At 42.6% G+C, this 24,816-nt stretch overlaps 1 protein-coding gene across 1 annotated transcript in view; it reads left to right on the top strand.

The window, feature by feature from the left end:
* The window catches only part of CPED1 (cadherin like and PC-esterase domain containing 1), a 270,907-nt gene that overhangs the window by 105,387 nt on the left and 140,704 nt on the right, over positions 1–24,816 (top strand). The window contains exons 11-14 of the mRNA XM_075208962.1: positions 1,397–1,557; positions 5,805–5,863; positions 9,036–9,065; positions 9,619–9,805. Of these exons, the coding sequence (XP_075065063.1) occupies positions 1,397–1,557; positions 5,805–5,863; positions 9,036–9,065; positions 9,619–9,805 (437 nt within the window). The remainder of the gene's footprint in view (positions 1–1,396; positions 1,558–5,804; positions 5,864–9,035; positions 9,066–9,618; positions 9,806–24,816) is intronic.

Here is a 24,816-nt window from a genome sequence, read left to right as displayed (position 1 = left end):
ATGCACAGTGTTGCACACATTGGCGGTCATAATGCAGTGTGCAAATCTTGGGAACAGGTGTTCCCTGTTAATATGACCTAGGTGCAAGGTTCACCTAATAATAAACCAGATTCACAAATATAAGATAATTAAGTACTAGGGGTCTGATTCATTAAGGATCTTAACTTGGGAAACTTCTTATTTCAGTCTCCTGGACAAAACCATGTTACAATGCAAGGGGTGCAAATTAGTAATCTGTTTTGCACATAAGTTAAATACTGCCTGTTTTTTCATGTAGCGCACAAATACTTGATAGCTTATTTATACACTGAAATTTAAAGTTGATATTTGTGAAATGCTTCTCTGGCTTACCCCAGCCTAAATGCTGAAAAACCTGGTCTTTCACTGGTGTTTGAAGCATGTAGGCCAGTGGAAGGGAGGGGAGGAAATACAGGTTGTGATTTTTGTCTGAAAGCTCAGGACAATTCAGCAGTTGTATGCTCAACAACCCTGAATACAGGAACTCCAGCAGCAGGTGCATTTTCATATCAAGCCGGTAATTACAGCAAACAATGTTTTTCCCCCTGAATATCGAATTCCTTATATTAACAAGGATCATGGGATAGATTCCTATAACTCTTAGCATGGGGATATACTAGTGTTGTGTTCCTTGTCCAAGTTTGATTACATTTATTGAGTATAGATCGTGACTTTTTAATAGAGGGCATGAATCTAATCATTTATTTAAATCATCTATTTAAAAATGTTAAATGTTTGCACATTGCTATTTTTGACAAACAGAAGTTTCAATGTGTTGCATCTATATTCTGACATTACTTTGGAAGGTAAAAGCAGATATTAAGTCAAGACTTATGATCCATTTGACCATCCCTTTTAAAGTGCTTTACATTAATTGAGTGGGATAAACTCTGTTTTAAAAATAGGAGTGCTTGTTAGGAGGACCTCCTGGTGAGATGACGTTTTAAAAAGCAGTTCTCTCATTTGTTTATATTAGAGAACCTGGACTTCCAATTATGAAGTTTGCTAATCCATAAAGGATGAATTTTGCTTCTCTATACGTGTCACAAACCATTTCTGCTTAATCCTGTTAACCTACTAAAAAGTCCTAGTGATAGAGTGTCCGTTCATTCTGCATTTGGACATGGAATTTCCAACAACAATTTTGGGAATTTGGTCTAAAGTGCACCTCTTCTGCTATGAAATTCAATTTGCATAAATTTATGCTGCCACTTGGTTTACCTTTACAATATAACATTATGTCATTTGTAAAACACAAAACTACAGGCATTAGCGTATAATTGGGTTGGATATAATTGACGTACTATGTAAAGACTTAAATATCTTTAAAACGTTGCTTGGTTTTAAATTACATTCACTCTTTTTTTATATCTTACAGCTTTATCCTTCTACTTCTGTTCTACTAAAAGCTTTGAGAAATGACCTTTACCATAGAGCTGGCCATATAAAAATTCTTAGATCAGTGTTAGCAGAACATGAACTTCTTTCTGCTTTATTTGAATGTCTAAAGTTACAGAACAAATTCGCTTCAACAAAGAGGTATGTTGGTGGATGCTGTTTTTCTGTCAAATATAGGCAGTGCTAGTCATATTATTATTTTATGCATGTGTATATAATATGTATTTATATATATATATATAGATATATATATATATATATATATATATATATCTATATATATCTATCGAAAGCAATGTGTCATCAGCTTCCTTATGTATATAGGTCCTCAATGGTTGTGGGGGAACATATATATATATATATATATATATATATATATATATATATATATATATATATATTATAAGGGCACAGTCGTGCCCTTATATTAAGGTTACATCTAAAAAACGTCATTTTCCCATAGGGAATTTGTGAGAGGGGGCATGGTGTTTGAGGGTCTACATTTTAAAAAGTGTTAAAGCTATTAAACTGAAATTTGGCAGAACTGTCCACAGGTGCCGTATGTGAAATTTCAGAAAAAAAAGAATAAAAAAATGCCAATTTAGGAACAATCTAAAGTTCAAAATCTGTCTGTTTTTTTTTTACTTCCTGTTTCGCAAAAGTCGCTGTTTTTCTGTTTTTTGGGGGGGAGCGTAACTCAGTGTACAGGGCGTTTAAAGACACGCGGTAAGTTTTGTTAGAAAGCTATTAGGGCTGAGGAGTGACTTTGTGGGTTCACAAGTTTGAGAAAGTTACAGTTTTTATACAATTTGGTAAAACATGCCCCATTTTAAAGATAGTAGATTTCATAAAATGTCATAATGTTGCGCATGTCTGATAGAGTCTTGTGCTGGGTGTACTGAAAATGGCATTACTTGGGAGCACAAATATGGCTATGCTCTCCCCGCATACCGATTTTCTTTTGTAAACTGCAGACGAATTAGAGAAATTTATTGGCTGTAGATGGGCTGGCTAATGTTTTGGGTATAAGGGGGGGGCACATTGTATCATTTTTAGCCCTGGCACCGCTCTTATTTCAAAGTTTAATCTCTTGTGTGGTGCCAGAGGCGGCTGTTAGGTAATACATGTTAAACTTCCCGCCCCCTCAGTGACGTCAGATAATTTATTCACTGCACTGAGGGGGGAGGCGGGAAGTTGAAAACTGCTCTGTGGATGACAGGGGTAACAGATGAAAGAGGCAGCGGATGACAAGGTTAGGACAGCAGGGGCAGATGACAGGTTGAGCGGAGGACAGGGAGAGTGGATGACAAGGGCAGCGGATGACATCGGGAGTGCATGACAGGTTGAGTGGAGGAAAGTGGCAGCGGATGACAGCAGCAGCGTATGACATGGGGAGAACAGGGGGAGCGAATGACACGGACAATGGATGACAGGGGCAGTGGATGACAGCAGCAGCGTATGACATGGGGAGAGCAGGGGAACGAATGACAGGGACAACGGATGACAGAGGCAGCGGATGGCAAGGTGAGGACAAGGGAAGCGGATAACAGGTTGAGTGGATGAGAGTGGCAGCGGATGACAGCGGCAGGGGGAGAACAGGGGGAGCGAATGACAGGGACAACAAATGACAGGGGCAGCGGATGACAGCGGCAGCCGATGGCAAGAGGAGGACATGGGGAGCAGATGACAGGTTGAGTGGATGAGAGGGGGAGCGGCTCACAGCGGCAGCATATGACAAGGGGAGGACAGGGGGAGCAGATGAGAGGGGAAACGGATCACAGCGGCAGCGGAGGACAGGGGCAGCATATGACAGGTGCAGCGGATGACATCTGGAGCGCATGACAAGTTGAGCGGAGGAGAGTGGCAGCGGATGACAGCGGCAGCATATGACAGGGGGAGAACAGGGAGAGCGAATGACGGACAACAAATGACATGGGCAGCTGATGACAGCGGCAGCGGATGGCAAGGTGAGGACAAGAGGGGCGGATGACAGGTTGAGTGGATGAGAGTGGCAGCGGATGACAGCGGCAGCATATGACAGGGGGAGAACTGGGGGAGCGAATGACAGGGACAACAAATGACAGGGGCAGCGGATGACAGCAGCAGCCGATGGCAAGGTGAGGACAGGGGGTGCGGATGAGAGGGGCAGCGGATGACAGCGGCAGCAAATGACAGGGGGAGCATATGACAGGGGCAGTGGATGACAAGGTTAGGACAGGAGGAGCGGATGACAGGTTGAGCGGAGGACAGGGAGAGTGGATGATAAGGGCAGCAGATAAAATCTGCAGCACATGACAGGTTGAGCGGAGGAGAGTGGCAGCGGATGACAGCGGCAGCGGATGACAGGGGGAGAACAGGGGGAGCGAATGACAGGGACAACAAATGACAGGGGCAGTGGATGACAGCGGCAGCAGGTGGCAAGGGGAGGACATGGGGAGCGGATGACAGGTTGAGTGGATGAGAGGGGGAGTGGATGACAGGGGGGAGCAGATGACAGCGGCAGCATATGACAAGGGGAGGACAGGGGGAGCGGATGAGAGTGGAATCGGATCACAGCGGCAGCGGAGGACAGGGGCAGCATATAACAGGGGCAGCGGATGACAGCGCCAGCGAATGGAAAGGGAAGAACATGGGGAGCGGATGACAGGTTGAGTGGATGACAGGGGGAGCGGATGACAGTGTCAGCAGATGACAAGGGGAGGACAGGGGGAGTGGATGAGAGGGGCAATGGATGACAGCAGCAGCGGATGATATGGGCAGCGGATGACAGGGGCAGCAGATGACAGAGGCAGCGGATGACAAGGTTAGGACAGGGGGAGCGGATGACAGGTTGAGCGGAGGACAGGGAGAGTGGATGACAAGGACAGCGGATGACATCGGGAGCGCATGACAGGTTGAGCGGAGGAGAGTGGCGCTATGACAGGTTGAGCGGAGGAGAGTGGCAGCGGATGACAGCGGCAGCGTATGACAGGGGGAGAACATGGAGAGCGAATGACAGGGACAACAAATGACAGAGGCAGCGGAAGACAGCGTCAGCGGGTGGCAAGGGGAGAACATGGGGAGCGGATGACAGGTTGAGTGGATGAGAGGGGGAGTGGATGACAGGGGGGAGCGGATGACAGCGGCAGCATATGACAAGTTGAGGATAGGGGGAGCGGATGAGAGGGGAATCGTATCACAGCGGCAGCCGAGGACAGGAGCAGCATATGACAGGGGGAGAACATGGAGAGCGAATGACAGGGACAACAAATGACAGGGGCAGCGGATGATAGTGGCAGCGTATGACAGGGGGAGAACAGGGGGAGCGAATGACAGGGACAACGGATGACAGGGGCAGCTGATGCCAGAGGCAGCGGATGACAAGTTTAGGACAGGAAAAGTGGATGACAGGTTGAGTGGAGGACAGGGAGAGTGGATGATAAGGGCATTGGATGACATCGGGAGCACATGACAGGTTGAGCGGAGGAAAGTGACAGCGGATGACAGGGGGAGAACAGGGGGAGCGAATGACAGGGACAACGGTTAACAGCGGCAGCGAATGACAGCAGCAGCGGATGGCAAGGGGAGGACATGGGGAGCGGATGACAGGTTGAGTGGATGAGAGGTGGAGTGAATGACAAGGGGAGCGGATGATAGCGGCAGCAGATGACAAAGGGAGGACAGGGGGAGCAGATGAGAGGGGCAACGGATCACAGCGGCAGCGGATGACAGGGGTATAAATATATATATATATATATATATATATATATATATATATATATTATAAACAGAGAGTGCATTCTAGAACATTACATTTCATTACACTGTATAGTGTTCTATGAAGAATGCAAACTAGCCTTATACCAATGTGCATTACACACAAGAACCTGATCTGTGAAAGCTGTTACTTCAACAAATGAATGGTTCCTGTTCTTTATAGGTCAAAGTCCAATGGATTTCCTCAATAAGCAGCAGGTAATATCTAACAATGGTTTACAACGTATTTCATCTGGCCCAGTATAGCTCATAAGACTTCTTCAGGGGACTTTGACCAATACATAGAGCACTGTGGCACCAAATCATTGACACTAATAATTTTACTAATAGTGAAACATGATATATATATATTGAAATTCTATATTGGTAGCTGGTCTCCTGATTGTGAAATATTTGCTAATGAGAATAAATAAATGTAAAAAACACATTCCATCTGCAGATGTTCCGGCTATATATAAGCTCTATATTTAACTGGCAGGACCATTATAAATACAGCAAATGATGGGAATCCCAGGGAAGGGAATCAACTAAAGAACTATTACTGGAAAGCGGGATCTCATTACTGCAAAATTTGAAATTTATCTGGATTGTCTGTGTTTGCAAAAACACAACTTTTTCACTTTTTTTTACAGGCAAACATTTCACGACAAAGCACAAAATGAGCTGTCTGCTGCTTCGGGAACTGTCTCAGGTTTGTGTTCTCTCTTCTCTCTCTCTTTCTCTCTCTCTCTCTCTCTCTCTCTCTCTCTCTCTATATATATATATATATATATATATATATATTGCAGTTGCTCAGTGGCTAGTGAAACATTAGTATCTGTATGGGTGCTGTAGTCATTTTGAATATCTGCAAGAGTTATTTTTTTTATTAGTGATGATATATATAGAGGAGCTATACATATTCACACATAAAGATTAACTCAGATCTCTTTCTAGAAATTCTGTCTATCTGACTGAACATCAGGGTTCATTTTAAAAGCAAATAGTGTATAGTCAGGTTGAACTGGTGTGAACTTTGTGTTGTGACAATAAGATATTCTATTAAATGCTGTAGCGCTTAGTAATATTTTTATTTTGTATATGTAGATCACAACAGATAAACGTATATCAATGTCAGACAAATTGTATAAAGGCCATACAAGGTCTATTTGCAGTTTAGCATGCATTTAGAGCCACGGTTCCCAAAGTGTGCGCCGCGGCTCCCTGGGGTGCCGCGGTGTTGTCACAGGGGTGCCGTGGCCAGAGAGCGAAAAAAAAAGAAAGAAAAAAAAATACTTACCAATCCGGAGGCGCCCGGGACCCAGCATCCTCCCTCCTCGCTTCTCATTGAACGCCGGGCGTGACGTCATCACGCCCGACAGTCAGTGACAAGCGGCAGGAGGGAGGAGGATGCTGGGTCCCGGGCGCCTCCGGATTGATAAGTATTTTTTTTCCCTCTTCCTGGCCAAGGGGGCAGAGAGAGGGGCGCAGATGGAGCGAGATGGAGGGCGCAGATGGAGCGAGATGGAGGGCACAGATGGAGGGCGCAGATGGAGCGAGATGGAGGGCACAGATGGAGGGCACAGATGAAGTGAGATGGAGTGAGCTGGAGGGCACAGATGGAGTGAGATGGAGGGCACAGATGGAGCGAGATGGAGGGCACAGATGGAGCGAGATGGAGGGCACAGATGGAGGGCATAGATGAAGTGAGATGGAGTGAGCTGGAGAGCACAGATGGCGTGAGCTGGAGGGCACAGATGGAGTGAGCTGGAGGGCACAGATGGAGCGAGATGGAGGGCACAGATGGAGCGAGATGGATGGCACAGATGGAGGGCACAGATGGAGTGAGATGGAGGGCAAAGATGGAGAGCACAGATGGAGGGCACAGATCAAGTGAGATGGAGTGAGCTGGAGGGCACAGATGGAGTGAGCTGGAGGGCACAGATGGAGTGAGATGGAGGGCACAGATGAAGTGAGATGGAGTGAGCTGGAGGGCACAGATAGAGTGAGCTGGAGGGCACAGATGGAGTGAGATGGAGGGCACAGATGGAGTGAGATGGAGGGCACAGATGGAGGGCACAAATGAAGTGAGATGGAGTGAGCTGGAGGGCACAGATGGAGTGAGCTGGAGGGCACAGATGGAGCGAGATGGAGGGCACAGATGGAGCGAGATGGAGGGCACAGATGGAGCAAGATGGAGGGCACAGATGGAGTGAGATGGAGGGCACAGATGGAGGGCACAGATGGAGGGCACAGATGAAGTGAGATGGAGTGAGCTGGAGGGCACAGATGGAGTGAGCTGGAGGGCACAGATGGAGTGAGATGGAGGGCACAGATGTAGTGAGCTGGAGGGCACAGATGGAGTGAGATGGAGGGCACAGATGGAGTGAGATGGAGGGCACAGATGGAGCGAGATGGAGGGCACAGATGGAGTGAGATGGAGGGCACAGATGGAGCGAGATGGAGGGCACAGATGGAGCGAGATGGAGGGCACAGATGGTGGGCACAGATGGAGTGCACAGATGAAGTGGGATGGAGTGAGCTGGAGGGCACAGATGGAGTGAGCTGGAGGGCACAGATGGAGTGAGATGGAGGGCGCAGATGGAGTAAGATGGAGGGCACAGATGAACTGAGATGGAGGGCACAGATTAAGTGAGATGGAGTGAGATGGAGGGCACAGATGGAGTGAGCTGGGGGGCACAGATGAAGTGAGATGGAGAGCGCAGATGGCGTGAGATGGAGGGCGCAGATGGAGTGAGATGGATGGCACAGATGGAGTGAGATGGAGGGCGCAGATGGAGTGAGCTGGAGGGCGCAGATGGAGTGAGCTGGAGGGCACAGAGTGAGATGGATGGAGATGGAGGGCACAGAGTGAGAGGGGGAGATGAAGGAGGGCACAGAGTGAGAGGTGCGGATGAAGGGGACACAGTGTGCGGATGAAGGGGACACAGTGTGCAGATGAAGGGGACACAGTGTGCAGATGAAGGGGGCACAGTGTGCGGATGAAGGGGGCACAGTGTGTTAGCTGTAAAATATTCTTTGACAGAAATATAATTGAAAAAAATATATAAAAATATTCTTTTCCCTTTGATTTATGTGTATTATTTTGGCATACAACTAAATAAGTATTTCTGTCCTGACAAATACTTATTACGTTTTTTTGACCCAACTACTTATAAAACGGGACTGCTCGGTAATTATTTTGGAGGGGTGCCTTGAAAAAATTATGGAGACTCTAAGGGTGCCGCGAACGGCAAAAGTTTGGGAACCACTGATTTAGAGCCATTGTTTTAATCTTGGTCCCATAGGCCTTGGGGGTTGGGTACCCGAGCATCTTCATTCATCGGAATCCTTTGAAGTGTGTATTCCAAGCAGTCTGTCTCAAGAGTGTGTCGGGGAGCACATTATCGGTGTGATCATGTCGGGGTTTGTGGTGTCTTATTTATCAGCATCGATTTGAAGACTACCACTGCTCAATAAAGCTTTCCTCAATTAATGTGTGTTATTCCTCTCACAATACAACAACCTTGGGGTGAGGCTAGTTGTAATGGCTAGTCTGATGATATTTAGAGTGTAGCCTGACAGGTCTGGCCTGACCCAGATGTCTGACATATATCAGAAGTGAAGAGAAAGCAAACACATACCCCTAAATCTGCTCATAATCTGTATAGAGATAACTTAAAACTATATCTAGCACATATGATATGTTCAAGCATTCTAGACACAATTAGACAAAGGGAAATTGGAAGTTAAAGTATCTTTCAAGTACTAAGAAAGAAAATGTGTGACTAAATTGACATTTTCTGTTCCATGAAGTATGTTATGCTATTACATATGTTCAAACAATTCTAGTAGCCTGGCTAATGTCCTTTTTATATTTGCAGCGAAAGCCAAGCTAATGAACTGCAGTGATGGTGAGTCTAAGAACTAAACTAAATTTATACTTTTGTGTGAAATTATCCTCTAAAAACCATCTATTTAAACAAGTAGAATGCTGCTGAATCCTTCTTGTGATCACTGGAGTACTGGGATCTTGATTGACCTTAGCAAACAAAAACAGCAAAGAATACTGCTGTAGCATATATGAGTTGATCAAAATATGAAACTTTCACTGGACCCTGTATATTTATGTTATGTGGCCCCTGTCCACCTCCTCCCCATAAAATTAGGCAAAGAGCACCCTAGCCACGTACCTGTCCTGTGAAACCCACACAGACCAATAGATAATGAAAGTGGTGGAGTTAGCGTTGTAAAGTAAGCACATGTGCAATGAATAAGTTTCTTTTTCAAATCATACAGAATATTCAAACCTGGGTTTCCCTTTTCCATCATGTTGCACCACCTTTAATACTTTATATTTTACGTTTTACATAATGATATAAATTGCTTTAGCCCAGGATGAAATGCTGGCAAGATATATCTCCTATAATACCACCTCATCACTTCTTTCATTGTTTCTTGGAACAGATAATGATACACTATCTTACATCAAGCACATCTTCAGCAATCCTACTCTGGAACTGACTCCAGAATTTAACCCAAAGATCAAAGACTACTATGCAGAGTTAGCATTTGATGTAGTGTCACTGGAAATCGGAGCAGAGCCTACAAACTGCAAGAGCCAAGTGCACCTGGATTCCAAGGATGGGCCAAGGTAAGGTGCGCCAATGTTTCTTTGTACCAGCAGAGGTGTAAAGAGACGTTATCATTATACATCTTTTTTTATTAATTTTCCAATTATGTTCCTTTTATGAACCACTATAGATATGCATTGTGATTCTATAAAGCAAGGTGAATTTGAATTTATAATATATAAGGTACAGGTAATTTCACAAGTCGTTAAGGGGCTTATTTATTATAATGCAGCGATAGAAAACACTGCAATTTACCATTACATTTTCGCCAGGGTAGCCGAGTGATGCTCAGCTCCCTGGCAATGCTGGCTGGTAGCTGTAGCAGTAGTGTTATTTATATAAATAAATCCTGAGATGGCAATAGCAATAGGAGGACAGCAGTGAGACTTGTATGTTGTCCTTGTTAAATAGGCTTTGTCAGAAAGCCTTGGCAATAGTGATAGCCAGAGATAACTAACACTAGCCTAGGGCCTTTAATAAATAGGGAGAAGCCATAAATCCAGCAAAATAGTACTTACGTATTTAACCTGATCAGTTTTGACATTTTTCTTAAAAGATGCCTTGTCAACAATAATACATGAACCCACTGAAAATTACTTCTGGAAAGGGCAATTGTTAAACCTTACAGTTACACATGGAACAATGATTGTTCAGTTCCATTCCCATTTTTCAGCTTTGGAAAGATATTCTAAATTTGCAACCATATAAGGATATTATCCCAATACTAAGCAGTAGGAAAGACCACTATTGCATATTGCCACTTATTGTTGCGCAAAGCAACAATAATTTTATTATTTGGATAAATTATACATTATTTTTATATTTTATTTATAAAGTGGTACCTAGCAATATACAATGGAATTGGTCCCCCCAGTAGTTTTGGAATAAAACAAGAAACACGGGGCTAAAACTGCATAGTGGCAAGCTAGGTCTTTTCCTGCATGATCTCATGGGTTTATTCTCTTTGCTTGTGGCATAGGGTTTTACCAAAGAATCAGATAAATAGTGGTAGTGTAGAGAAGTAATACCACGATAACAGCAATATGCAGTAACATTTTAGGAATCTTATTTTCACAATATCAGACGTATGCAAACATAAATCACCACAAAACATAGGTCACTGAATAAAAATATCTCACTTTAAAGTTTAAGCACTGTGCTTCAGTGAAATTGATTTCACTGGATAAATACTTTGGGAGACAACCGGTTGCTAATGAGTTAATTATACCATTACTCAAAATGCTCCTGCAGCAGATTATTTAGACAAATGAATCACAATAGACTTTTAGTGTAATTATACCGATTATACTTATTACACAAAAATCAGTACGGATGCAACAAGGATTAATCCAGTTTACTCAGGTTAAATGCTTTAGAAGAAATGACTGTAGAATAGGGTCACTTTATGATAGGCAGAACGCAATGGGGTAAATTGTAATCCACAGGTTTCAGCAATGTTTCAGCTGACACATGAAGTTTATTTCCCTGTACAAGATAAAATCAGTATTCAACTTGAAGCATGTGTGACTCCCAAGCTCAGTGTAAACAGTAATTCTGCACAATAGATGATTTTCAGTGTAAAGAACTGTGCCCATTTAGCAATCTGTCTAATGGACCAATCAGATCTCTCCCAGCCACTGCACGGTTAAACAACTTGCAACTCTCTCTTCAGCAGCCATTTTAGGCAGTTTCACAATAGAATCAAACGTCTGCTGCAATATAGGTAAACTTTTGTGATAAATGATTGCTCTCTAGCTTGCAGATAACTTTAAAAACAGCAGATTTGGTTGGAATAAACTTTTCCTTCAGACAGTACTATAAAGCCTCTCAATTGCAATATTACACTCACGGTCAGAGGCTTTAATAACATAGCATGATGTCTCACTCAAATAACTTGAACATAGCAAAGCAAAATAACCATAATATTATCATCTGTGTTCATGAATCCTGCTGACATCACATGGGCAGTGGCAAGCTAGGTCTTTTCCTGTACTCTAAAGATGTTTCCGTCTGGGCTGGCTTTTAAGTCTAGAACTTTAGTTGCTAAAATCCCTCAGAACAAAACAATAGTATTCAGTGGCTCTTTATCATAGACAGCCTCCATTGCACACTTTACACCAAAACATCCATTAGTCTCGAACAGTCTGTTTTTGGCTCCTCACCCTTTCACTAGAAAGCAGCCTGGGTGGTAGTTTGCAGTTTGTCCACACCAAAATGGCCAACGCAATTTGCATTTATATTTTCAAAGGAACTCTGGGGAACTATAGTTTTCTGAATGAGTGTATGCAGTAAAATACCTGTGATTTGCAGGGTATTACATTTGCAACCATGCTTTAATAAAAAGGCAATAAAGTCCTGCTTAAAATGAGCTTACAATTACAAACCCATTCAGCTGATTCATGAATTTAGTAATTTGTTAATTGATTTCAGAATCAGTGCTGAATTCAGCCAAATTTTTAGAATATATTAAACTAACTGGAGAATCGGGTAATCCAATCACTTTGCAAAATGCAGAAGTGACCAGTGATAGTCTATTTCTGGAACAACATGGCTCTACCATTATTTCCTATAGGAACTGGTCCCACAGTGACAGTGAGATCTTATTATTGGTCCAACATAATCCAAATGGAAAAATAATCCCTCAAAAATCCCATAAAAAATTACCACCCCACACACTAGCCTTGACTAGAAGTAGAGGATCAAAGTAGGGCCTGTGTCCAATATACTGGTATCATTAGCATGACAAACTTGCAATTCCAGAGATCCCAAGCCTGTTCATTACCTGAACCCCACAGACCAGGGGAGGGTTTGGATTCATCCTCAACTCTTATCAACATGAATCTGTTAGCTAGTGTTTTCTGTATGTTTCCTATCTCAAAGTCACTAGACCTGCACTGACCAGGGGTCCTCACACTTGTGGTCCAGTGTTGGGACTGGTTGGGTATTTTGGGAGGGGGAACATGCTGCCAATGTTTTTTTAGCTAGCATTGTTATTTTTTATTTTTATTTTTTACTTTAAATAGTTCAGCACTAAATCTGGGTAAAAGGGGGGTATTTTCCTTTTTTCATTTTCGTTGCTTACTGCAAAACGCACATTCATAAATTCTGAGCCAAAATTCATCTTAGTTACCGTGAACCAAATAACTGGGGTTTCATGCACCACTGCTTACAATCTAAGGGTGAAGATAGTACATGGAAAGCCCAAGGCAAATGGGAGAGGTCTTAGTATTTCTTAATAATGTAAGTGCATACTTCAGAAAGTACTGGGATAGTAAACTGGTATGCCAGAACATACTTTCAGATTAATGGGGGTTGTTTTTTTTACTAAATGGCAGCATGAAGAAGTTTGAGCTGTTTAAAGATGTTTTTTATTTATTTTTTAACTAATGAAGTTTTTATTGAAATCTTTAGAATGAAAGCAAAGTAAGATACATACATAATAATAGGGAAAGTAAGGTGAGGGAGGACTTTAAGGAGGGGTACATTGGTTCACTTTAAACAAGTACATCAGACTCAAGCAAGAATTATACATCAGAAGCTAGTAGTGCTGTTTTGCTTTTATGAGGAGGAGGATGACTGCGACATGGCTAGGTGCTCAGAGTAATAGGTATTCCAATCAAACTATTTTATCAGGGGTGAAGAAGCTGACATGGAGTATGGAAGGCCAAGAGTCTCCATAACTGAACTGTCCTGAGTTTTGGCTATAACCATTGTAAGAGGTGGGGGGATGGGAGACTTCCAGGATTGTGCAATAGCTGCTTTAGTAGTAATAAGAATGACCGGGTACATACAGTATCTCTTATGAGTTCAGAGAGAAGGGGGTATAAGTGCAGCAGAACGATTTCTGGCGATGGGGCTAATGTTACTGAACTCACTGCATTAATCAGATTAAAAGTTTCCATCCAAAGGCCTTGCAACTTTAGGCATGACCAAAAGATGTGTATCAAGCTCCCCACCTCACCACAGTTGCTCCAACAAGACTTTGATTCATTAGTCATAAATCTATGAAGTTTCTTAGGAGTCAAATACATTCTGTGTACAATCTTAAGGAGCATTTCAGAATGATTAATGCATTTTGCCATCTTACACACATTTAGAAAAAAACTTTCCCAAACCTCATCAGTAATAAATACTTGTAGGTCCATCTCCCATTGGGATTGAATCAGCAATTTGCTGACCTCACTGGATGAGAGGAGGAGTAGGTACCAGGAAGAGATCCCACCAGCTTGATTGGACGAGGATAGCCTCATAGTTGTGTAAGGGGGTGGAGGTGCAGGAGCAGCATGGTGTCTTACTTGGGACTGAAACTAGTGCTTGACCTGAAAGTACTTATTAAGATCTCTTGGGGTTATTTTAAAGTGGTTACACAGATATGAAAAGGAACAAAGGGATGTGTTCAACATGATGAGGCGTAAGTTAACAATACCCAACTCTTGCCATGATATCAAACTCAGGTTGGGAATTAATTTAGATAAGCCCGCCATTGACAGGTTAGAGGAGGGGAGAACAAAGGGGATAACTTTACCAATGTGTCCTATGCTCTAAGTGAGTCACAAATGCTTGTCTAGAGGCCTTGTTTTAGCATCAAGCCACAGTAGGTCTGTCAGATGTATCAGTCGGAAAGAATATTTTTCAATGACAACCCAGGGCTTTGGAGGAGTGGTATCCAACCAGTCTCTAAGCTGGTCCAGGAAGCATGCTAATTGATAGAACTCTAGATAAGGAGAGGATAGGCCTCCTTTTAGATTAGATCTCACCATTTTAACATTTGATAATCGAGACCGTTTACCTCTCCAAAAAAACTCCAAGGACACTTTGTGAAATTTGACCAATAACTGTTGAGGGTAGATATATGGGATAGACCTAAAGAGGTATAGGATTTTAGGATGGAGCATCATTTTTACAGCTGTTACTGTGCCCAACCACGAGTCCTCATAATTAGCCCACATTTTCCTCAATGCCACAAAGTTGGTTAAAAGGGAAGAGTAGTTAGTTGTCAGGGAATCAGAAGGAAGTGAACAAATTTGTATACCTAAGTATTTCAATAAAGAATTTTGACAATTGTAATTGAATTTCATCCTGAGAACTCTCTGTTGAGTAGGGGGTGGCATCTGATAGGACTTCCGTTTTTGGTACATTAAGTTTGTAAAAGGATGCCTCTGAATATTGTTGAAGGATATGATGAATAGCTGGTAAAGAGGTCTCGGGGTTGGACACGAACAGCAAAACTTTGTCAGCGAAAAGGCAGATTTTGTGACATATGCCACCTATAACAGGACCCACAACCATAGGGCTTTGCTGTAGTTTTTCTGCTAGGGGTTCAAATGCTAGCGCAAATATAAGGGGAGATAAAAGACACCCTTGTCTGGTGCCATTAAATATATCAAATCGAGAGGATAAAAAGCCATTACTAAAGATGCACGCCGAAGGCCCCACATATAAGGCTGGGATAGCATCCACGAAAGAGACAGAGAACTGAAATTTGGATAATACTGAAGACATATACCCGACAGTGGAACCTGTGAAATGCTTTATCCGCGTCTAAAGAGAGTAACAATAAAGGCAGATTATGAATAGAATGATATTCCGTTACATTAAACACCCATCTGACATTGTCTGGAGCCTGTCTACCAAGAACAAATCCCACTTGACCAGGGTTGATCAAACTGGTTTGGATTTAAACGCAGTGCAATGATTTTAGCAAACATTTTAATGTCCAAATTCAATAATGCGATGGGACGATAATTTTGGCATTTAGTGGTTTCCCGGTTTAAGGAATGGAATAATTTGGGATTCCAGCATTTCCTTAGGAAAAGCAGAAGTCAGAGTGGCATGATTAAATAGTGCAGTTAGAGATGGTTCTAGTTCAGTCCTAAATTTGAGATAAAATTTTTTGGTAAAGCCATCTGGGCCTGGCGTCTTATTACTCTTTAAAGTTTTGATGGCTTGCTCTACCTCTCTGTAGTCCATGGAGAGGACAGGGCATCCAACTTATCAGGGAAAAGAGAGCGGAGATCTAGGGGATCCAAGAAACTACTGATAGATTCAGGTATTGGTTGCAGAATGGAGGGGTCTGTGTGTAAATTGTATAGCTTCTCGTAGTAGCTAGCGAATTTGTTTGCGATATCTAAGGGATTTGAGATCCATTGGCCGCTGGAGTCAAACAGATGTTTAATATGGTTAATAGCATTTTTACCCCATAACTTATGAGCTAATAGTCTGCTTGCCCTATTCCCAAGTGTATCAAATTTTCCTACCACCCAAGGAGCCCACCAATATCAGATACCTACCAATTTTATCTGAAATTTTCTGTATCAATTTAAAGTTGCAGATTTTAATTGAAAGAATGGCAGTTCCATTCCACTTAAACGGACCAGTAAATAAGCAAGTTGGAAACATGGGGTTCGAAAACTGGGGGGTTTAAGTATTGGAGAAATGAGTCTCTTGGACAGCAACATGTCAGCTTTGTGAAGAGCAAAATATCGCATTGCCAATCTTTATTTATTAGGGGAGTTTAAACCCTTAGCATTGAGGGAAAGAAAACAAACTGTGGTTGTGACAATGTATAAAGAAATGTACAGGATCTGGTGAAGTCATAACATTAACATTAAAGGCTGAAGGAGTGATTCTGAGTGCCGAAACACGGGATGTGGAGAAGAGGTGTACCCTAGGGAAGAAACAACAGGAGGGGGAGGGCAATGAAAAAAAACAGAATTAGTGTCCATATTGAAAACTAGAGATTTTGCTGCAAGGACAGTGCAGCAAAAAAGTATTTGACAAGGGGCGGGGCAAGAGCCCCACCCAACGGCCTACAGGAAAGAGCAAATGTAGCATAATTACATCATAGATGCACCATATGTAAGCAAGTAAGTAACCCAAGTGCCATAAAAACTATTAATACCAGTGAAAATAATTTCCCAGTCTGCACAGTGCATGTTAACTAAGAGTTATCCTTGAAAACATAATCGAGGATCACCATCTATTCTGAAATGGAATCCTCTAAGCAGACTTCTATGCTTATAGTATTATACCAATCAAACTTTAAAAGCTATTAGGGCAGCAGCAAATGTGTATAAAATAAAATATTATAAATAACTCTAAATGACTAATAGAGCTAGCACAAGGCGGCTGGAGATATTTGTATGTAAGGCATAATCAAGGGACCACAACAACCCTTGCAGATGTAACTTTACGGCTGGAGTCCATATCAACAGATTTTATAAGTGAGAATCAAAACATAACTAGACAGCAACATACATAACTGAACAAGCAGTCTGGAGTCTCAGATTGGTTAGGATGCTCATCCCACTCCTCTTGCCGATTAGAGTCAAGGAGTATCTGAAGAGCATGAGCTGTGAGAGTCCTGAAAGAAATAAGATTATTAATCCAGAACTATACTCTAGTGCTGGCATCAGGAGTTCCCCAAGGATGAACTTCAGTCCAACAATCAAGGATTTACATGAGCGCATTCCTTCCAGGTCGGTTGAGGAGCAACGGGGTGCGACTGATCAACCTGTATATTCAAATCCTTCAGCAAAGATATAGCAGATTCCAATGATGAAACTGCAGTATGAACTCAATTTCTGTGTATAATAAGACGAGTAGGGAAGCCCCATTTATAAAGGATAGCAACAAACAGTAGGGCTATGGAACTGTCTACGTTTTGCAAGGGTGACTGGAGAGATGTCAGCAAATAGTTGAAGATCTTCCAAAAGAGCATGGGTGGGAGCAGATGACATAGCCGCTTTAAGGACCTGCTCTTTTATATGAAAGAAATGGAGGCGGAGTAGGGTATCTTTCAGGGAAGTGGGTGGGGCTGAAGGGGATTTCGGCAGTCTTTGAATCCGGTCGATAAGAAGATCGGAGGTCGATGCCAATGGAAGCAGTTTACTGAACAGAGGGGTCGCGTAAGCATACAAATCAGCGTTGGCTACGATTCAGGAATGCCCCTAATTGTTATGTTTTTGTGCCTAGATCTATCTTCTAAGTCAGCAAGCTTTGCCTTATTGGTCGTTACTTCATCTTGAAGAATCTTGTGGGCAGTTATCAAATCTTTATGTGAAGACACTAGTTGTTCCATTTTGGTTTCAATGTGATCTGTATGGGCACCACGTACTGACACTTCTGATTTTATTTCTTTCAACACGGACCAGAACTCAGAAGTCATATCCACTTTCAAGGACATCAGCAGGGTCTGGATGGAGTGAAAAGTAACAGGGCCGTCCAATTCAGAAGGTAGAGGGGCATCGGTAGGAGAGGAGAGAGAGAGTCTGGAATCCGACACTGAAGGGATTGAGCCTGAATTTAGCGATTTAGCTGTTATCGGTGATCTGGAGGTACCAGGTGCTGATGCTGCAAAAACATTACTCAAGAAATGGACTGGTGGAAACGGTTTAGATCCTTGCTCTTCTGTGGACACATAGGGGTAAATGTATCAATGACCGGATTCTTCAACTCCGGCGAGATCGGCGTCTTCAGCGCTTAAATTTAAAGCGGCGCTGCCTTGTAAAGGGAAACTTCCCTTTACAAGGCAGCGCCACTTTAAATTTATGCACTGAAGACGCCGATCTCGCCGGAGTTGAAGAATCCGGAGGTTCATACATTTACCCCATAGTGTCATTTGAGCTCAGAAAAATTGATAAAGGAATAGGCAAACTCCAAATTGCTAAGCCACTATTCATATTGGCACTTGGGTCAAAGTATATGGTTAGTAGGTCGTCAGAGGAGGAGCATGGCCCCAATCACATAAGCTGAACTAAGCCATCCGACACAGGTGTTTCCAAGCTTGGTTGGACTAGGTGGACCCCACGGTATAAGGGATAGCGATTTACACAAATACATGCCCTGGAGACACTGATATTGCTTGTTGTGAGATAACTTTTGATTGATTGGCACCTGTAGTGCTATGTAGAGACCACTTGATGGCAATAGGAATGCAGCTGAATAAAGCAGCTGTTGTACAATCCAGGCTCAGTTTGGACCACTGTCTCTCCGCACCGAGAACTGGTGCTGCTGGATGGAGTTATCGCCGACCAGAAGTCCAGCTACGAAAACCGAAATACCGGAGGGCGAGGTATGTGCAGCACTGGAGTCCGAGGCCAAGCTGCCGGAAGTAGGCCTCCAATGGAAGTAACAGCCGTCAAGAGTCCGCCTCACGGCCAGGTAAGTCAGGAGTTATCTCTCCAGAGGGGGGTCGCGGTAAGTCGCGCGCTCAACTAGGCCTCAGATGTAGTTTGGACAGAGCAAAGCAGAGTCCGCAAAGCCACGATAGGTCAGGGGAGGCAGAAGAGAGCTCTTTTCCCGCCAAATCTTGTTACACGGGGATCCGCTCAGCCACTGTGTGTCAGTATAAGGGGACCAACCCCAGGACCATCGTCAAGAGCGGGCCGCATTGTCAAACTGATGCTTGGAAATGGTATTAAACTGCGCCAATCAGGGCTCATTTGGGTTCTGTGGGCAACTGGAAGACCATTCCACAGATGAGGGTGGATGATATGACTGAAGGATCTGGTAAAATAGGATATTGAGGGTCACTTTACATAGAGCATCCAAGATGGCAAACAAGACATGCCCCTGAAGATGTTCTTTATTTTGTAAGTTATTTAAGTTAATAGAATTCGGGACATATTTCAAGAGACAATGTATTCTAATTTCATGCCCTCAAGTACACAACTTACAATTATTTTAGGACATAGATACTGGCAATAAACAGTTGAATCTCTATAAGCTCATGAAAAACTTAAAATTATAAAAAATTAATATGTATAACTGTAAAAAAATTAGAAATAAAACATTCATTAACTTAAAGATAAATAAAAAAAGAAAATAAAAATAAAATTAAACCAAAAATAACCATAAAAACACTAGAATAAAAAACTAAAGGGAATTAAACATAAAAACATAAGTTATCGTAAATTTATTTTCTATATAACTAAATATTGTAAAACTTAATTTAAACCTTGTGGAAAGAGAGCTCTTTGAGCAAAAATCCAGTATGTCACTCTTTTAAATATATATCATACCACATATCATCAATACTACTAACATTGATATCCTGAAAGCCTCCTTTTTGTTATTCAAAGATATGTCTGGACAAATAACTTTTAATGTTGTTGCAAGAGCTGGATACATTTTTCAGTGTAATACACATGGCTGGATCATTGCAGAAGTTTAGCCACTGATTCATATAGCTTTTAGAATTATAAATGTGAAGATTTGTCATCCTGATCATTTACATTAACCATGTCTGATAGGGAGTGTTTCATTTTTTCATTACAACTCTGTGGGTTCTGTGCGTGTTTGAACACCCCCAATATTTATACATATCCCCCATGTCTATGTATTGCATTATTCAGTCATATAGAAGCAAGGAGCCGGTGATGTGAGCATCCATTATCATTTTATGAAGTTGTTTCCTTTGGATGTAAGAATATATTGTAATAAGCATGTATCTATTTCATGTTGTGATTAGATTGCTGGATGGAATTTTAAAATTACATTTTGGGGTTTAGTTCCACTTTAATATCACTGAGATTACATACAGTAGATAGTTTATTATACAGCAGAAGGCAGTATCAGGGTTTAATTAATGAAAAACTGTGTTATTATTAGAGATGATCAGGCTCGGTTTTCTGAAAACTGAACCTACCCGAACTTAGGGGATCCGAGTAGGCTCATGAGCCGGCTCGGTACTTTTGCACATCCTCGGATCTGAATTGAGACAAAACGTCATTGTTGCGTTGTCCAATCTTGTGGGTTTTGGATTCCATAAGTACCTCCCTCCCCAGGAGATCCAGCGCCATTGCTCACACAGAAACAGGGGTAGCAGTGTTCTTGTCACTCTCCATTCTCCAGTGACATTGCTCAGTGCCATTGCTCATGCAGAAACAGGGGTAGCAGTGTTCTTGTCACTCTCCAGACTCCAGTGACATTGCTCAGAGACATTGCTCATACAGAAACAGGAGGGGTAGCAGTGTTCTTGTCACTCTCCAGACTCCAGTGACATTGCTCAGAGACATTGCTCATACAGAAACAGGAGGTGTAGCAGTGTTCTTGTCACTGTCCAGACTCCAGTGACATTGCTCAGAAACATTGCTCATACAGAAACAGGAGGGGTAGCAGTGTTCTTGTCACTCTCCAGACTCCAGTGACATTGCTCAGAGACATTGCTCATACAGAAACAGGAGGGGTAGCAGTGTTCTTGTCACTCTCCAGACTCCAGTGACATTGCTCAGAAACATTGCTCATATAGAAACAGGAGGGGTAGCAGTGTTCTTGTCACTCTCCAGACTACAGTGACATTGCTCAGAGACATTGCTCATACAGAAACAGGAGGGGTAGCAGTGTTCTTGTCACTCTCCAGACTCCAGTGACATTGCTCAGAGACATTGCTCATACAGAAACAGGCAGGGCTGCCAAGAGGAATTCAGGGCCCCGGTACAACAAATTCATGCCCCCCCCCCTCCTTATAGTTGAGTAAGCAAAATTTTTCATGGGAGTGTTTACACAATTTGGGGTGTGGCAATGCGCCATTGGGGCATGGCTAGCACAATAAAATCACTGGGTCCTGAATTCCCCAGAGCGTGACATTTGTCCAAGCACTCCTGACTTTTAGGACATCTAGCACCCTTGTGTAGTATAGGAAGAATGCAGTGTGTACAGAAACAGTTCAGTCTTGGCCTGCGCCCACTGGGCTCACCAAACATTGGCATTGTCCCTACTAGAATCACAACATTTCACACACTATGCTGCTCTGTCCTACCTTTTCTTCTCACTTTTACCACATGTGGCTGCTGGTTTCTTTAGTTGCGGCTTGTCCGGATCCTGGAATGTTGGTGGACTTATTTGGGAAAAAAATGGCTACATTTAGAAAATTACAGCCAGCCCCACCGTTAAATCAATAACATCCATGATTAATAATTAGGCCTTCCTCCAGCCCCAACATTAAAATAGTATTCCCATTACCCCGCAAACAAAATAGCAGCCATTAATTAGCCACCATCTACCTCACACACACTACATTGCCAAAAGCTCCATGCCATCACACACACATTACTGTGCCCCTTTATCAGCACCACGCTATGCCCCCTTATGATCACACTGCGCCCTCCATGCTGCCTTTGCCCCTTTCTTTAACCCCCTGTGCTATGCTGCTTGTCCCTCTTTTCTTTAACCACTGTGGCATGCTGCTTGTCCCTCTTTTTTTTAACCCCCTGGGCCATGCTGCTTTTGTCCCTCTTTTCTTTAACCCCCTGTGCCATGCTGCTTTTGTCCCTCTTTTCTTTAACCCTCTGTGCCATGCTGCTTGTCCCTCTTTTTTTAACCCCCTGTGCCATGCTGCTTGTCCCTCTTTTCTTTAACCCCCTGTGCCTCTCTGAGTTTCTCCTTCCTTTCTTTAACCCCCGTGCCATGCTGCTTGTCCCTCGTTTTTTAAACCCTCTGTGCCATGCTGCTTGTCCCTCTTTTCTTTAACCCCCTGTGCCATGCTGCTATTGTCCCTCCTTTCTTCAACCCCCTGTGCCATGCTGCTTGTCCCTTATTTCTTTAACCCCCTGTGCCATACTGCTTGTCCCTCCTTTCTTTAACCCCCTGTGCCATGCTGCTTGTCCCTCTTTTCTTTAACCCACTGTGCCATGCTGATATTGTCCCTCCTTTCTTTAACCCCCTGTGCCATGCTGCTTGTCCCTCCTTTCTTTAACCCCCTGTGCCATGCTGCTTGTCCCTCCTTTCTTTAACCCCCTGTGCCATACTGCTTGTCCCTCCTTTCTTTAACCCCCTGTGCCATGCTGCTTGTCCCTCTTTTCTTTAACCCCCTGTGCCTCTCTGCATTTCTCCTTCCTTTCTTTAACCCCCCCTCCCCATTTTCCTCCCTCCACTTACCTTTACTTCTCTCTTCTTTCTTGTCTTCTCTGCTGCTCTGTGCTCCATTGCTCCAGACTGACTGAATGCTGGGTGTGACATGATGATGATGATGGAGCAGCATAGAGGAGGGACGCCGGCGCCGCAATCACGTGAGTATGGTTTCTTTTTTTTTTAAACTACCCTGCTCCCCCCACCAACTACCGAGCCCCCCCCCCCCCCCCCCCACCCCCGCCGAAAAAAAAAAAGAAAAAAAATTAGTTTTGAAAAAAAAAAAAAAAAAAAATCGTCGGCGCGAGGGCCCGGGCCGGGCCCCCTGACATGCCCGGGCCCGGATAAATAGTACCCGCCCCCCCCCTTTCAGCAACCCTGGAAACAGGAGGGGTAGCAGTGTTCTTGTTACTTTACAAAAATTGACTGGAAATGACTGGAATTAATGTTATTGTTATTATATATACGTTAACACGTAGGGAAAAAAAAGAGCCAAATTATGTGATTTTATAAAAAAAAATTGGTATATTAGAAAAAAATAGGGATCCAAAACCAAAACCAAAACACACTAGGGCGGTTTTGTCAAAAGCAAAACCAAAACACGGGGCTCAGTGAACATCTCTACTTATTATTATATTCTTGAAGATGTTGTGTAATAGGGGGTCAAAGCTGTTTGTTCATATGGACAACAATCCAGGTGGTGATAAAGGGATTCACATTTTGTGGGTAGGAGGTGATGCAGAGTCTGGCTAGCATAAAAAAAAAACATTTTTGTCTCTAATGCCACCAGTCAAGTTGTAATTCCCGGTGCTCACTAGGTAAACCCCTGTGATTGTGATGCTCACTGAATGTACAGTGATATACTTGTCATCAGTATTGATTCTTTGTGGGAGAGTCATGATTTTCAGGGGAAGAAAAGGGGGTGTGGCCTAAGTTATGTCAAATGTCATATGACTTTTTAGGAACTGGGACATGGCCTAATTTGTCACAATTTTTCCCCCAGGAATGCTGGTCATGCAGGTATGTAGTGAACAGAGCCAGGATTTCTGGTAACACAGAAATGTATGCAGTCTTTCGGTATATAATTGAAAAAATGAATATCTTAAATATTTTGCTGCTAAGCTGCCTTACAACTATTTAGATCAGCTAAGGAGCAGTAGCTGACTCACTTACAACATGAACATATTTTTATTTCCACATATGTTTTCATGTTTGTCTCAGTTTGTTCACATTTTCCATGACACCAACTGTTACAATGATTTAAGACGGATTAACTGTTTTGTCAGTCTATATTGTGATTTACAACAAACCACAAGCTCCAGCAACCAAATATGATTTTGTTTTCATGTGCAGTTGAAGAGTATTGTGTATCTGTCAATGGTATTAGATATTCTGTGTATCTAAATGTATAGGAGGAACATTTTTACATTGTGTCATACAACATACATCTACTTTTTTGTGCCTAATAGAAATGCGCAAGAAAAAATACTAGACTGAGATGTAATTGTTATGGTAAATACGCATTTCAGCTAGTAATAGTATGTACTTTTCTGGAATAAAGTTAAACAATGTTAAATTGGAGGAAGACTCATTGAGGAGCCTCCCAGCAGTTGTGGTGGGGCTCAGACAATATAAGAATTTAAAACTTAGATATATGTATACAGGCAGAGCATTAAAAGAGAAAAATAAGGTTCCATAGATTAGGTGCATTCATTTTTTTCATCACATGATAAAAGAATTGCACAAGCTCACAGGAAATTTAAACCATGTAGTGGGTTAACCAATGAAATTCCCCTGCTAAACGTTTCGGATAGCTCCTTCCTCAGGTCACTCAGGGAACATACAATATTCCACCCCCATTTTAAGACCTATATTTAAGGAAAAAAAACGGGTGTCACAATCAAGATAAGTAATATCACTATGATCCACATAATTTAAATATATACAAATTAAATAAAAAAGCATTAAAATCAAATCCATGATTAAAATCATATGGAAGCAGAATATTAGCCTCATATACCTAAAAGGGTTACTTCGTTTTTAATATGGCCAGACGCTCCCCTCCTCTATTCCCTATGGCAGGGGTTGGGAACCCCCGGCACGCGTGCCAGAAGTGGCACGCAGACCACTTCTGGCTGACACGTCGAAGCTCTGCATTTGCATTACTAAAGCAGCCAAAGAT

The sequence above is a fragment of the Mixophyes fleayi genome, chromosome 4 (assembly GCF_038048845.1).
Source record: "Mixophyes fleayi isolate aMixFle1 chromosome 4, aMixFle1.hap1, whole genome shotgun sequence".
NCBI classification, from domain to species: Eukaryota; Metazoa; Chordata; class Amphibia; order Anura; family Limnodynastidae; genus Mixophyes; species Mixophyes fleayi.
This window is presented reverse-complemented; position numbering and strand designations above follow the sequence as displayed.